The sequence below is a fragment of the Lissotriton helveticus genome, chromosome 5_1 (assembly GCF_964261635.1).
Source record: "Lissotriton helveticus chromosome 5_1, aLisHel1.1, whole genome shotgun sequence".
NCBI lineage: Eukaryota > Metazoa > Chordata > Amphibia > Caudata > Salamandridae > Lissotriton > Lissotriton helveticus.
Genome location: NC_136065.1, coordinates 272,044,596 through 272,061,329, shown reverse-complemented (window position 1 = coordinate 272,061,329; position 16,734 = coordinate 272,044,596). Strand labels below are relative to the sequence as shown.

At 45.2% G+C, this 16,734-nt stretch overlaps 1 protein-coding gene across 1 annotated transcript in view; it reads left to right on the top strand.

Moving 5' to 3' along the window:
- The window catches only part of POLE3 (DNA polymerase epsilon 3, accessory subunit), a 68,595-nt gene that overhangs the window by 30,274 nt on the left and 21,587 nt on the right, over window positions 1–16,734 (top strand). Inside the window, exons 3-4 of the mRNA XM_078642193.1 lie at window positions 11,584–11,669; window positions 13,262–13,380. Coding sequence (XP_078498319.1) covers window positions 11,584–11,669; window positions 13,262–13,380 — 205 coding nt within the window. The remainder of the gene's footprint in view (window positions 1–11,583; window positions 11,670–13,261; window positions 13,381–16,734) is intronic.

Below are 16,734 nucleotides of genomic sequence, written 5' to 3'. Positions count from 1 at the left end.
GACTGAATTTCTTCATCAGTAAGTACCTTTTTGTAGTACATAACAAGGTCCTCAAATTCTTGATCCCCAAAAACTCTAATCTTTTCAACAGAGTCTGGCCACAAAGTAAATTCAAAAATGTTAAACAAAGAATGCGGCTTGCCTGAGATGTGCTTCAGAAAGCGGTCACTCATAAAAGAAAGAGCATTCTCTATTAACTCAATAGTATCTTCCTTGACACTAGTTTCATTAGAGCTGCCTTTTCTAGCAGGCTTTGCCTGTGTTAGTAACGGGACCCCTGCGAAATTTCCATCTTTAAAAACCAATTGAAATTGTGTTAGTGCTTTTCCTGGCTTTGTTTTCAGCAGTATTCGCTTCTGTTGAAGCACCTCGATTCTTCTTGCAACTTCAGAAATAAGAGTGTCTTCTTGTTGAAATGCCTTAGACACTTGCTGAAGCAGCTCTGTGAAGTCTATCATGAAGTGCAAGAAATAAAGAAACTGCTCCGATTTCATGTCATGAAGCAATCCTTTGGCTTTGTTTGAATATTCATCACTACCAGTAGCAAGGTGCTCAAGATGAAGTACTGTAGATTCCCAGTTTGTCTTAAGCGCTGTTACTGCCCTGTGCTGACTTGCTACCCATCTGATTTGCTGCAAGCCACCAAAATGTTGTAACTGCTCTTCCAGATTATCAGCTATCTCTTTAAGTTCCCTTCTCCGCTTAGGTGAATAATAATATAGTTTGAAACATCCTTTGAGCACCTCTTCAAATTTGGATATGTATGAACTCTTTTTTTTAACATCACACACAGCAAGCTCTAGATTGTGAGCTACACAGTGCACAACTGCAATGTGATTGCAATTGTCCCATCCTTGGTGCTTGGAGACTTCATCCAGTAGATGCTTCACAGCACCAGATGTAGTACCGAGGTTCACAGCAGCTCCATCTGTATTCAGACCAATGCATTTCTGGCTCAGAATATCCAGAGATATGCCCATGCTTTCCAGGCCAACCATAATAGCATTTTTTACTCCGGACGCAGTGGAGTTTTTCATGCTGACAATGTCACACAGATGGATAACAAGGGTGCCTTCACAAACGAATTGTACATAAATCAGTTCCTGTTCCTGAATTCCTTTGTCAGTTGACCCATCTGACAGAACACTGAGGAACCTAGCATTTTCTATTTGGGATCAAATTGTCATTTTTAGGGTCTCGGAAATTGCTATTACAAAGTTACGGCATGCATGATCAGTCATATAATTTTTGAAATTCCACTCAGGATTGTTCTTTTTCTGCAGTGAGCAGAGTTTTGGAAACTTAATAAAAGCCTCACCTTGTTTTGCATTATAATAGGCTGTATTAAATAAAATGTTTAAGTGCCGGATATTTTTTTCATGCATTTTTGTGATCGATTTGGCTATGCAGGTCTCCTGTGGCTTTTGAATTGCAGCTTCATGTAATATGCATTTTTCATGTGATTTGCTCTTGTGGTGCCATTCTAACGTCTCCCTTTTGAATTTTTCTGTCACACCAACATATAGGGAAGACTTAGTATCTGCGAGATGAGGAAATTTCCTGCAAACTCCACAATACAAAACTTGAGATTTTTTAAAACTGGGCTCAACTAGGACAGCAGCAGCTCCGTTACTTTCCTGTTCTTCAATCACTGCCCACTTGAAATCTTCAAGCCATTTCCGTTGTACAACTCTGTCTTTTTTTTATCATACTCCCTTTGCTTTTGGTGGATTTCTTCTAATGACTTCCTTTTCCCAACTGCTGAACTCTCTCCTGCATTATTCAATGGAGTTTTAGCTCCAGTGGTTTTTCCGGCCAACCACAACCTGATGTCTGCCATTGCAGCTGCACTCTCTGCCTGTTGTCTGCCTTGTCCTCACTAGTTATTTAGCGATACAAAAGGGGATGATGGACGAAGCATTTGAGCAAATCAAACACTCACCCCCAGTCAACTGATCTGGGTTTAATCCATCACCATTCTTTAGCCCACTCAGCCACCCAATTTCAGACATGGCCATATGCAAATCAGTCTGACCCTGTGCCTCATGGGAACAGTCCAGCCCGAACTGCCAAGCCATGTCTTCCATGGACCGGAAACAAGCATCCTGGGACCGGTTTCGGATTCATAATCCTCATCAGCCAGGCTATCTTGAATCCAGTGGCCAAGTGAGCAAGGGACTCACGTCTGAGCATACCCTGCCACACTTAGGGCGAACAAAGCGATACAAAAGGGGATGATGGACGGAGCGTTTGAGCAAATCAAACACTCACCCCCAGTCAACTGATCTGGGTTTAATCCATCACCATTCTTTAGCCCACTCAGCCACCCCATTTCAGACATTTCATGCCAAGCCATGTCTTCCATGGACCGGAAACAAGATTGCTCAGACGTGAGTCCCTTGCTCACTTGGCCACTGGATTCAAGATAGCCTGGCTGATGAGGATTATGAATCCGAAACCGGTCCCAGGATGCTTGTTTCCGGTCCATGGAAGACATGGCTTGGCAGTTCGGGCTGGACTGTTCCCATGAGGCACAGGGTCAGACTGATTTGCATATAGCCATGTCTGAAATGGGGTGGCTGAGTGGGCTAAAGAATGGTGATGGATTAAACCCAGATCAGTTGACTGGGGGTGAGTGTTTGATTTGCTCAAACGCTCCGTCCATCATCCCCTTTTGTCTCACTAGTTATTTAGCCAGCACTGACTCACTGCTTCTGTCCGCTTTGAGCTAGAATCAAAAACAATAACTCACTTTAACTTAAAATATTATAACATGAAGTTTGTACAAACTACAATACTGGCTAATTAATTAAGATCAATGATGGCTCCAATATACATTTTTAACTGGTCTGTAACTCACTGTGGCATTCTCAGGTTCGCACAAAAGCACTCCAATTTGGAATGCGCTCTAATCAATGGTACTGAACGATGTGCAACACCAGTGCAGCTTCTGAAATAACTCACTGAGACTAGTCTGCTCTTGAGTATTGCGGGTTCTAATATTGGGGGAGGGTTATACCTGTTCAGTAAAACTAAAAGGTCTGCCTGACGCTTCCCCCTCCCAAAGCCTAACTCTGGGCCTAAACTTACTTTTTGCGGGGAAACTGGGTGGTAATTAGTGGTCACACAATCTGCACAATCCACACCTTAGGTGATGGTGACACTGTCATGCGAGCAAAATCAAGCAATGAAGGTGAGGAAACATACAAATATTCAGAAACTACACCAGCATAGTAAACATGTTCTAGTGCAACTTGCATAGCAGTATAAACTCTGGGAAGACATTTAATTTCCATTACCTGGCTTCAGATAATACAGAAGTTCGGACGTTTATAAAAGTGCAAGTAACCCTACGGTGCAACACAGCCAAATCAAACTCTCCACATTGCGCTTCATCCGGGAAAAGGCAAGCAAACCTTTTTTAAACAGTGAGTTTATATGGGCGCAGCACAGACAGTCCGACCATTAAACAAATTTACACATGGTCTGGCTTGACAACGTAGCTGTCACCAGGCAATTAGAGTGAGCATTAGAGTTTGGCTCTGCCCACATGTTAGGAGCCAATTGAGTACATGTTTTCAGAACATGTGCATCCACAAAAAAGTGCTTTTTTTGCTCTACACAGTGATCAGTTAGGACTTGCTTGACAGTGCAACTGTTCTATTTAGTACAGCACCAATGTCATTCTAATTCGTTGCTTCCACAATAATGCAGCATATAATGCCAATTTGCACGTAACGCTTTACAGATTCATTACAACATTGACATTCATTTTCAACTCACATGCACAATATAATATATCGAATCTTATTAAGACCAAAGGAAAAAATTCAGTGCAGCGTACTAAGCTAATTACAGATTACCAAATCAAATGTGGACGAGGCAATGCCTCGGTTAAGCATAACCCAAAACCAGAGAGGTTGGTAAATAACATAAATAATTAAGACAGCGAAATAAAGGAAGTTGCAATGCTACCCAAGTGGCAACACCAAAAACACGTTTGAAAGTGCTTATAGATGGGGTAGAGTCAGTTATGTCACTGCTGGTCTGAGAGCTGTGCCGGCGCCTACCTTTAAAAGACACTCTTACAGCATCTGCTCACGGACCCACCATGACCAGGCAGAAGCCCACCTCCCACCCCACGACAGGGAAGAAGCACTTGTCAAAGTCGGATGTGTTGTCCTTATTTAACTTTGACACTGGGAGCAGCAATAACTCTTGGGGGCCTGGGTCGGCAGGAAATGTAAAACATTCCTGTCACAGATTGCACCTGAAGGCGCCTAGTCCATCCTCCCTGGAATTATAGATGAATTATTGACAATGAGAGTGTGTCCAGGCGACCGGCTCGAGAGGCACACAGGGCATGCCAGCGTCCATTCAGAATTATTCTCCGGTATTCAGAATGCCCGAAGAAGCTGTGCCGCCGAAAGGTCACAGCCATTGGCACTGGGGGGGGGGGGCACCTGAGTTGCCGGAAAAACATTCAGCAAGAGGGAAGATGCCCTCTCGGTCTAATTTAATTACTGATGCAAGGAACTACATGCCGCATTACAGACGGCACAAGTGGCGCTGCGGGTCCAACTCTGCTGCTAATCATTACAGTGAATCAACTCAGCCCACCCTGCAGCGGCTCCGAGGTGAGCAGGGGATGTCTACTTTCAGGCACAGGCTGCTAGATTACATTAATAAATCAAGCAGAACACGTCAGTCATGAATCACACTCGCGGATTGAAAAGTCTTGCAGAATGGCACGGTGAACTCGCACACAGGCAGCGGCGCGCAAAGAACAATAACTGCCACTAGCTGCCCTATTCAGACAGTGACTAGTTACCTCAGCGAAATCAAAAAGACACTACTGTGATAAGTTTTGTGGTCGGCCTGGGCTGAGTCTCACAGCAGCAGCTGTGAACATATAATGCAGCCAGTCACGACTCGGGGGCTGACCTGTGAGGGTGAGACATGACGGATCAGTCAACTCAGCCTCGTTTGATGAAAAGAAATTTAACGTTTTCGAAACTGACTCGCCTCTGCCAAATCGCCCTGCACTCTGTCCCGAGTCCCGACTCCACCGAGGAGAGCGCGTGGTGGCGTGCTACGTCACTGCTGCACTTTAAGCAGCACAACGTGGGGGCAGGCCAGGGCCGTCATTGGTAGCGCTTTCGGGCGCTACAAGATTGGCGGCCCTGGCACCCAAACAATAGGCAGTGCATGCATGATGCCCCCTAAAGCCTTTCACCGCACCACCTGCACTCCACCTATCGTGCGTGCATGCAAGAGGGAATATCGACACCTATGTAGTTGAACTGTTTGCACACATCCTCTGGGATACTTCAGCAGAGCCAATCCATTTAGACAGGACCCACAGAGTGGGTTTCTGGGGCCGGGGTAGGGTTTGCCCACTGGACATCTTGACCTGTGTCCACAACTTTGCACTCGGACAAAAGATTCTGTGAAAGTCCCAGGAGTCACTAACAATACAATTCAGAGGTCAGGCTCTACACATGTTTCAGGATCTAGCCCACTCCACTCCATTCCTTTGAGACAAAAAAGTGGCCTACTTTTGGGGCCATTTATGAGAAAATAACACACCCAGGCAAAACAAATGTACTGGCGGGGTTCAAGTAACAAAACAATTAGTAAAAGATAATAAGGCACAAAATTAGCAAGTTACGGATTTAGTTTAATAAAATTGATAAAAGATGTCATGAGGATAATCAATGACATAGAAACAACTAAAAAATAACAGTAAAAAATTCTTTCATTGGAAATTCGATATATGCAAATTGTTATGTATACAGGTATTCCCAGTGATCTGAATAGAAGATGGTTTTCGTCTACGCTTTTCAACACATGGAAAGTGTCTCCCTCAGGACGCTACCATCTTGTAGCATATATAGGTGCTTTAAGATGTTGAAAGAGAAAACAATGGGGATATAGATCCAACCAGAATCTCTGCACCAGATCTTTTTATCTGTGAGGTAGCTGTTAAACAATGATATCACTTCGTGGGTCAAAAAGTCATGACCGCATGAGTCACGGCGAGTAAAATGAAAGTTGGCGGAAGCTCGGTGGCTTTGTTTGAGGGATCTTGTGTTATCAGGCGGCAGGCACTGCACTGTGCAGGTGAATAAGGTCAGGGGGTGGCTGTTAGTTGGTCAGGCTGGGGCTTTAAAAATCTTCAGTTGCTGATATGGCGTGTGTAGTAATTCATATATTGATAAAGTCAGGCAGATAAGAACGTGAAAGCACAGGTTAGATACCTGTGAGGAGCTTAGCGTTGTAATTGCTGCAACGGCGTGGCGTCTACCGCCTCGTAGAAGGAAACTAATCTGATATGGCGCATGGGAGGGCTCATATATTGTCGAACTGATAACGTAATTTGGATATCTGTGAGATGCTGAGCGTAATAACCGCAGCGGCGTGGCGCCTACTGCCTCGTGAGATAAGTTGGGGCCACCCATTCAGACTGATATTTCCATGGAAGGATCAGCTTAGACAGCTCTGCTCTCTATCGGAAGAGTGTGATCTCCTCCAGATAGAACTACAGAGGAACCCCTACTTACTACACAATTTGGCAAACCGAGAAATGATAATCGGTGGAAATGGCAAAGAGTCCCTGGGGACAGTCTGGGCTCTGTCCCTGACCCAGAGAAAGTGGCGTCCGAAAGAAAGGCCCTTTTGGGCAAATTAGCAGAAGATACCATAACCAATGATCCGGCATGAAGAGACACAGCACAGATTGAGAGTTGGGTGGTGGAGGGCCAGGGGGACGGAGCAGGGGACTTGAGACGTGGCTGGAACTCCACTCAGAGACTCAATCATTGGTAAGGCGATGGCTTATGATGGGCCATCTCTAATCCAGAGACTATGGTTAATTGTTGATTTTGTTAAGATATTAGTTTACGGGTACCTGTCAGCCAGTCAGAATATCTTTACATACCTAACTCATAAGTGGCTGTACGAGGGGGTGGGGGAGGGTGGGGATAGGTCACTCGAAGGGGAACATGAGACACCCTGGGATCACGCCATGACAGAAACAATACCAAATCTGAGGGTTCTGACCCTCAATGTCAAGGGCCTGAATAACCCGGTCAAAAGGAAAGCAATACTTTCCTACCTAGAGAACTCGCAAACGGACGTGTGCCTCTTACAAGAAACACATCTGCTGCACAGAGACTGGCACAGGCTCAGGTCTCAAGCTTTCCTGCAACAGTTCTTCTCCTCCCTGACCCAAAAACTGCTGATGTAGCGCGAATATTCTCACAATCATTTCAGGGAAAGGTGGGGATAGCGGTGGCAGAGATTAAGGGTGTCTCCTAGGATACTGAATACATTTGGCTCTCACTCTATCCTCCTAGGGTCTATATACTCCTCCAGTGAGAGACGGGAGCAGTTTCTGCAAGAAGCAATAGGCTAAGTAATGGGCACACAAGATAGGTGGGTGATATTTGGAGGGGACTTAAATTTAGTATTCCATAATGACTTTGACCGCTCGACCCAACGGCAGGGGCAACAGGGGCGATTAGTGCTGGGGTTTCTCACTGGCTACGAGAATTGGGCCTGAGAGACTTGCTGTGGAGGTGTCATCCCAACTCAAGAGATTATACCTTTTACTCCCATGCACATAGATCATATGCGCGGCTAGACTACTTTCTGGGATCCAGGGAAGTGCAACACGCTCCGTAGATATTAAACCCAGAGCCATATCTGATTACTCGGCGGTCCAATTGGACCTCGCCTGCCCACCCACCCCAAAAACGAGAAGCCCGTAGGTGGAGACTGAGAGACTCAATACTTCGCCGCCCAGAAGCTATACAACAAGTAGGAAAGGCGATTAAGGACTACCTGACAGATAACAAACTCCTAGAGACCTCACCTGCAATGGTCTGGGACACTCTGAAAGTAGTATTCGGAGGGGAACTGATAGCAATATCAGTGGCAGATAACAAAGCTAGGAGAGATAAATAGACACAACTCCAAAAACCGGTTCGGGAACTTGAGCGCATTCATCATCGCACTGGGGCCCCACGGGTATGGCGACAGCTGGAGATAGCAAGGAAGCAATTAGCAGGCTTAGACCTACACCACGCCGAGTACTTGATCCTTTGCCTTAAACACGCTTATTACCTGGGAGGGAATAAAAGTGTGCGACTATTCGCCACCAAACTCAAAGGGCAACTCCAGGCTAAGAGACCCTGACATCAGAAACTGGAGAAGTCCGAGGGAGACGAGGCAATAGCCACCAAATTCGGATCCTTCTATAAAGATCTATATTTGGCACAGGACTCACCCTCCCCCCAAATCGATCGCTCGCTATTTGGAAAAAGCCATGGTAACCAGATTGACAGGGGTGCAAGCAGCTGAACTTGATAACCCTATCGGAATTGAAGAGGTTATATCTGCAATCTCAAGATTAAAACCCAATAAGTCATCCGGCCCTGATGGTTTCCTGGCCATCTTTTATAAAACTTTTTGCAACTTAGTAGCTCCCCTTCTCACTAAGGTATTCAATGCAATTATGAGCGCACAGACGCTCCCGCCATCAATGCTAGAAGCCTCCATCACAGTCATAGCAAAAACCTGGCAAAGATAAATACCTATGCAGGTCCTATCGCCCCATATAGCTTTTAAACGTAGATGCAAAATTGTTCATAGGGATTTTAACGATGCGTCTGGCCCCATACATTCTAGGGCTGGTCTTCCCAGACTAATCGGGATTTATTCCTAGTAGACCATGTTCAGACAACACCAAACAATACAGTGGTTCCCAAACTTTTTCGACCCATGGCTCCCTTGACCCATTGGCTATTGCCCGTTGCTCCCCACTTTTACTTTTTTTGGAGTATAGGGGGATGTAAGCGCAGCCTCAGGAGTAATTGCATTTTTGTCCCTGAAAACAATTGGGATGAAGGGATTATACATTTTATAATCCTATATGCAGGGTGTTTCGTATTACTAAGGCGGCACCTCGAATAAAATATTCCTAGTTACACTTCTTTGCCCAAGCCTTTTTTAGAGTACCCTCTCAAATTGTTTAAGCCCACTTACAGTGCTAAATAGCACCCCTATGCATGTTGGCCCCATTGCCAAAGTGTTTCTGCGCTTGAAGAATATTTGCATGCACTTCAATTTCTACCCATGTCACACGTGCCAACACACTTGTCTCAGCAGGGTGACTCACAATTTTTTAAACCACATTCAGCTATATTTTTTGCTGTCTCCTCCCTAAAATTGCCTCCAAATAAATTCCTCAGATTTTTATTTTTTTAAACATCCCTCTTTCTTGTTCCCAAATGTTGACATTATGCTGTATATGGTGGTTTACTTCCCTGTGCTCAAGGAGAGAGCAGGCCTGTCTGGAAATGTGTGTGTACTGAAAGAAGTATGTACTGGAAGTACCTATGGTTCAAGTACAAGTGTCAGTACTTAATAATACTTATGGCCCGATTCCGATATCGCTATGAAAGCCCTCCGTACAACTCGGATCCGGAGGGCTTTCCGAGCGACACCTGCTTCAGGAGTCCGCCCGATGGAGTACGATGCATCCGTATGCTTACGGACTCAGTTCGCTCGGACTCCCATTGAACTCTATGGAAGCCTATGTACACAGGCTCACATAGCAGAAAGGGGTGGGTGGGGAAAAGCGTACACACTGTGGTGGGCACCTCATGGTGCCCGCCACACTGCTTGGATTGTGGGGACCCATGGGCAACCCCCATGACAGATTCGGTGGGGCCCTGGTGAAGGGGGGCCTGCTATGGCCCCTGAAGTACGATTCCGCCAGCCGTTTCGTCTCGCTGAGACAGTCGATGCAGCTGTCCGAATCATGCATCGTACTTGCTCGGTCGGACTCAGGCTCCATTGCGCGGAATGATTCGGCTACGAACGAGTTGTACGGACCGGATCGGGTTCGTAAACGATTCCGTCAGTGAGTATGCGATTTTCGCATCATACTTGGTCGTTCGAATCTGTGTACGATTCGGTCAGAAACCAGGGCTACTAATTGGATCTGGGAAAGCCAAACCCGATTCGGGGGCCTTCCGAATTACATCAGAATCGGGCCCTTAATGTGTTTTAATAGACAGAACAACTGTACTTTCCTGATAACATGCATTGGTGTAAAATGCATTTGGAAAAAAACGAAACTATTAACGAGTCTAACAAAATAAATCAGGCATCTCCTGCTTACTTTGAGAGTTTTGGACTGTGCGGATCCCGTGAAATATGGAGGTCATCTCCCTCGACATGCCATCAATTAACAATGTTTACAGCTTTAGGCATGTCACTTACAAATCATCGAAATCATGCGTTCAAGTCTAATTATTTTAACTGAAGCCAACAGATCCTTCAACATTAAATGCATTAAATTGCTTGGTGCGCGGCTGCCCTGGCTTGGTTTGGCGGCTCCCCATGGAGCCACAGCGCACAGCTTGGGAACCACTGATCTAATAGATAAGGCGTCCCGCTACCAGCGGGAAATTATGCTCTTTTCTATAGAAAAAGCTTTTGACAGAGTGCACTGACAGTATCTGGAGGAGGTTCTGAGGCGTTTTGGACTAGGGAACAGGTTTTGCTCTTGGGTGTTGAGCGGAAATGAGACCGCAAGCCTCAGTTAGAGTAAATGGTAGAAACTCTGAGAGTTTTCCAATTGGACACGGCAAGGGCCAGGGATGTCCCCTCTTCCTCCCCTCCCCCCCATCTATTATTTGTGCTCTATATGGAGCCATTTGCACAGAAAGTGCGAGATGATCCTGAAGTGAAAGGCATGTGCTTTGGGGGCAAGGAGCACCTTATTACGCTATACTCAGATGATGTCATCGTTTTCCTGAGAGAGATAGAGAGATTCGGAGCAGTCTCGGGCTTCCGAATAAATATCACCAAATCACAGGCATTAAATGTAACCGTACCACACACCACTTGAGAGCTCCTTAATCGTGCATATTTAATTAGCATGGTACCTGGCCCCTGGTGCCAATTGGGCGCAGACTGGCATGCCTTTGGCGTGCTTTCGGCGCACTAGTGGCACACCCGCACATCGGAGCTAATTTATGCTCGATGCCTCAGCTTCAAAATGAGCATGTGGCTGCAACTAAATCGCTAACGTTGGTTACACTGGCGGCCCACTAAGATCGCCAACTGCGTTCCACAGGCCCAGCAATAAATTGCACAGTGCATAGCAAGTTCGATGCTTGCCCTCGCAAAGCAAAATCAAGATTACAGGTTTTAAAATTTAAAAAATTGTATTCAGTCATGTCAGGCCCAGCCCACCCTTTCAAATTCCCCAAGTCAAGTGCAAAGCGCGGATCACAGTAAAAATCAAGTGCAATTTGCGAAGAGCAGCGATTTTGTTTTTTAAAATAGTGCAGTTTTTTAAAGTAGCATCAGTTCAATGAAAAAGAAGGTTAACAAAGGAGGGGGGCTTTCAACCTAGAGTGACATTAGTTACAAACAAGCTTTGTGGCAAGCCCCAGAGACGTATGAAGCCAGGACTTAATGAAGTTGGAAGCCTTCTGGTGGATTGCGTCGTAGAGCATCTTAAAAGTAATACGTGCAATAACTGTTTTGTTTTCTCTTACATTTCAGCTCCCAGAGGGAGTGAACATTTCAAAGGAAGCCCGAAGTGCCATCTCTCGAGCTGCAAGTGTGTTTGTGCTTTATGCCACCTCCTGGTAAGTCGCTGTGCCTTCTCACTATACGTGTTTTGCCGAATGCCATTTCATGGTTAATTGGTGTTCGTGCAGTTTACCATATCACGATCATGTTCATAAGTGCTGTGCTGTATCCTCATCATGTGTTTCTGCTATGTGCCAAATTATAGCTTCTAGCTCTTCATGTTTACGCTGATTGTGACAAGCTTGGTGTGTGCCTGCACTGTGTGGTACACAATGTTTTTGGTGTGTTTGTCCTACATTACGGTAAACTTGGAATGTGCTTATGCTGTATACCATCTTGTGTTGTTTATGCATGCTTTTGTTGTATACTTTGTGATTAGTATGTCTGTGCTGTGTGTGACCTGCTGTGTGTGTGTGTGTGTGTGTATTCTGCTCACTCTTATGTAGGGTGTGTACTATCTGTATTGTGCAGTGAGTTAATTCATGATTAGTGTGTGTGTACTGGAAACTTTAGAATGTTGTATGCCCAAACCTTATTTGTTTGTATTTGTTCTGTATGCTGCCGCATGGTTTTAGTGTGTTTGTGCCACCTAATGATATGGGTAGGTTTTTCCTTTGTACCATCTCACAGCTCTGTGTTTGTATCGTGCACTCTCTGCCATTAGGATGTCATTGGAGTGCCTTAAAGTATTCGGGGGTTTGGGATTGTTTTGTTGTGTTCGCCTCATTCTTAGCCCGTGTTTATGCTTTGTAATGCTTCATTTGTTCACGAAGTTTTGCAAGATCAAGGAATAGTTTTTTTTAGGTAAGGGGAATTTTAAATCTGGCTGGTTGCGGACCAAAAACCAAACTGAGGGAGCAAATTCTCGGTGATAATGCAAAATGCAATCGCAAAATATATCCGTTTTGTAATTCCGTGGTGAGTTTTCATGATTGCTGGAACTGTAAAAGAAGTTCAAGTCCGGAGTCATTCATTTCCCTCTCCTTCCTCCACTCCCAATCTCTTACCTCCACTCCCAATCTCTTACCTCCACTCCCAATCTCTTACCTCCAGTGCCATTGTCCAGTTTCAGGTAACTGAGGCACACAGGATTGCAGTGGCAGCTGGCAGGGAGAGGGGGAGGACAAAAATCAAATATAAAACCCACTTACCTTCCTTCTCATGGCCGCCGTCACTCATCAGCTTCGGTCTCGGAAGAAGGAGGCACACAGGCTTCCCTAAGCCTATCGCAGTGCTTGGCCTGAGTGCCGTGGTGCGGTGCTCAGACAGGCAGGGGAGCCTGTGTATGTTCCTCACCAGGCTGTGTATTACAACCTGGTGGGAAAGATGCAAAGTGCACATGACTGTTTGGCCTGCCCAAGACGGCAGGCCAAACAGGCATACGCACTTAGTGTGCCCACCACTCCTCCCCCGTGACCCCGCCCAGACATAGCCCCTTAGTGAAGAAAATCAAATGATAATAACTGTTATTATTATTTTTTTTTCATTTTTCCTGCTCTGAGAGTAGTAGGGCGACGCTCCTCCACCTTCGTGGAGGAATTGCCCCACAGTATTGATCTTTGTCATTGGTGAGAGCTTGGTGTTTTATTATGTTTTAGTGTGCAATAGTCATCCTTTTTTTTATTATTACTTGTCTCCACAACTTTAGTGCAAACAATTTCGCTTTGAAAGGAAAACGGAAAACGTTGAATGCGGGCGATGTTTTAGCTGCCATGGAGGAGATGGAATTCCAGCGGTTTGTGACCCCCTTAAAAGAATCTCTGGAAGGTAACCTGTTTCTCGTGCTGTTGGCTTTTTATATTGATGTGACTTGGTAGCAACAGAATGTCGTTCTGATAGAGTAGATACATTTTGGAAAGTCATGTTAAACAAAACAGTTAGACACTCTTAAGTTGGTAATCAGTGAACGTGTTGCAAGTTTACTTATTGAAGGTTTGTTCTACAACTTCTGACCTCGCTTGGTGATTACATGGATTTGGGAGCCTGAAAGTGGGAGAAGCTTGCTTTCATCGCGGTTGGTTCAGAAACCCGAGGTTATTTGGGAAATACACAATGCTGACCAGTCTCAAAGAGACCGAAATGAAGAAAGAAAATCATCAAAAAGAATACTTAGCAAAAATTGTATGGGTTGGCCTGATTAACCTGATTGATTTAAAATCCATGAGGCTTCCCCCAATGTGAAAGGCGAGAGCACTCGCATGAATTTCACTGATGCAACAGTTGCAGTGTACAGATAAGAGCGTGTGCTGATTGGGCGCTCTGAGTGTTTTGAGACAGATTTGCATGTACTTGCTCACTGGCAAACCAACCAAGAGTGTTTGTGACGCTGTAAAACATTTGTCACTTTGCAACGGCCTGATGCGAGAGAACAGCAAAGCAATAGTGTACTACGACTGTGTCCTCTTCTCCAAGCACCCACTTATGGCAGCCGATTGGTGGACAAGAGCAATGTGCAGTGTTGCAGATAGTGCAGAAAAACAGAAACACAACTTTGTGCATACTGTGCACCTCTTTTTCACAGTGGGCTTGCAGGATAGGTGTTGCTGTTGTATGCCAGAATGTGCCACTGAAGTAACCTGCACCGTGCAGACTTTTGTTGAACTGGCTGGGTTTGTCCGTGTGGAGGATACACACATGACTTTGTTTAAATTAACATTCACGCCATTAGTATTACAGCAGTTGGAGATAAACATTTGTGTCTGCATTACTGTTGTGCATGTCATGCATTAGTCCATGTACTTGATAACTGCTGATGTAAATTACCGAAAACTGCAAATTTCTGGATACCTACATCTAAAATATAGTTGGGTCGGGAAAGCAGCATGTGCAAGCCTCCACCTCTTCTATATGCAGAGAAGATAGGAGAGAAACATGATTTTGAATTGAGCACTCAAAGTGGAATTATATATTTTAATAATGCAACAATCACAGTGAAAACGAGAAAGACAAAACTTGTGACGAAATGAGAAACCAAAGAACACATTGATTTATGAAAATGTTAGCCATTCATATCATATACCTGCACTGAAATAGAGAGCATCAGGCCTGTTTAAAGGTAGAAAAGAGATGCGACAGAGAGCTGCGGGGTGACAGCAAAGTTCTCTTTTGTGAAGGATTATAAAGCTCCAGGTCAAATTGTTTCTGGAAAAGGAAGTTGAAAGAATGCCTGCATTACAGTTTTGCATCAGATAGGGGGACTGTATAGCTGGCATCAGATGCTGAAGTACCTTTGTATTTCTTGCAGAGGAAAACTTAAATGGGAAAAAAAGTCTGAATCCGTGAGGATAAACGTTAACTTGTCATTTGACACCATGTTTGGAACTATGCCTTGTGCACACTGTATTGTTTTTTGCCACATTCCGCCAGAGAACACAAAAAAATTAGCTCTTCCCAGCGCATACGCAAACACCCACAGCTCATGCCTGCGCTGAGAAAGTGCGCATTAGAAAAGGATGGAGCCATGTTCCAAGACTGCAGCTCTGCCTTTTACAGGAGGCGGTCCATCCTTAGTTAGTAGAGGGGGCGGAGATCCCTCCACATTCAGGTGCAGTGTGCTGAGGCACCCCCTGCTTGGGATTGCTTTCAGAGGTCACTGGGACCCACACAACTATCTTTGAAGGAGCACAAGTCTCTTGGTGGGTGCCTCTGACTGTGCACCACCTTCTATATGGCACACAATCAGTGTGCCTCCTGACAGCTTCTTTGCTGTTGCACCCACATCTGTAATATGGCATCGGCAGAATGTCAAAGGGTTCCCTCAATTGAATTGGGGTCTACCCCATGCAAATGAGAGAAAACTCTATTGTGATTGCACTGGTGCCTATCTTGCATCGCCATGATCCATATTACAGAGGGGCCTGCACTAGGGTACCCGTAGCACACTGCCCCTATATGCATAGGTTTCTGAACTTCTGCTGTATTTCACTAATGAGCTGTCCTCCGTGCAGACTGTCTGAGGTCAGGCCAGCACTGTGGGCAGTGCTTTTTTTGTTTTAAGTCTAATCTAGCACACTGACTTGGTGTGCAGTGGCCAAACAGAAACAGTGCGTCCAATTGACAGTTCTGGCCCAGATTAATCTTTGCAGTGTTGTCAACAGCTGGGGTGCGAGTAGCGGGTAATGATCAGCCGCGTCCCATCCGTTTGGTGGAAGGGGCCACGCCACCATCCTTTTTCCATATAAGAAGAGTATCTGTCAGGCTAAACAAAGGTCAGCCTGACAGAAACTCTTCCTATTCAGGTCAGGCAGCCAGGAGCTAGACATGCACTAAATGCTCAGGCTCCTGCCTGCCTAAGCTGAACTTTGCCACACCTTGCAAAAGTGCCTTGTGGTCCTCCCCCTTGTAACGGGGGAACGTCATTGATTGCCTCGAACCTGGACGCTTCAGTTTTAAACCCTGAAGTGCCCAGGTATGAGTGTCAGTCTGCCGACCCCACCCCACTCTGTGATGAGTGAGGGACTTAAGTTCAGCCAGTGAGGGAAGGCGGCAGTCCCAACCCTCGTGGGACCTCCAAGGCTTCTTTTCCATAGAGCTGGAGTGAAGGTAGTTTTTTTTTATATATTTGGTGCATGCATGTATTTGTGTATTTGAGTGAGTGTTGTAAAAGGACGTGTGTGAATGTATGGGTGTGAGTGAGAGGTCCCCCACCCTCCCTGCTAAAATTACTGGCTGCACTGGTAATGGGTGCCAAGCGCAGTGAAAGATAAAGGATGGGGTACATGGTCTTAATAAATACAAATTTAAAAAACAAGGGGACAGATTCACTATGACCATTCATCATGGAATATCTTATTGACTGCTTCAGTCTTGACAAATTCATCAGTTGACGTAGATCCGCCATAAATATTAGATGAGCATTATAACCTCAAAAAATGGCTGTCTCAAGAGTACAAATGTAAACTGCTATTAGACAACTACATAGCGATATTAACGTTTAGAGTGATCTGTTGAAAGTGAAAACTAACTGTGCTAAAACACAGGAACGGACGCTCCCTTACAAAGATCCACCCCAGACATAAGCACTTAGTATGACAGCGTTATGCTCTTTCTGTTGTTAACCAGTGCACTCATTTCATTCTGGAGTCTGTCTTTTCATGTACATATTCTGATCCTCCAGGGGAT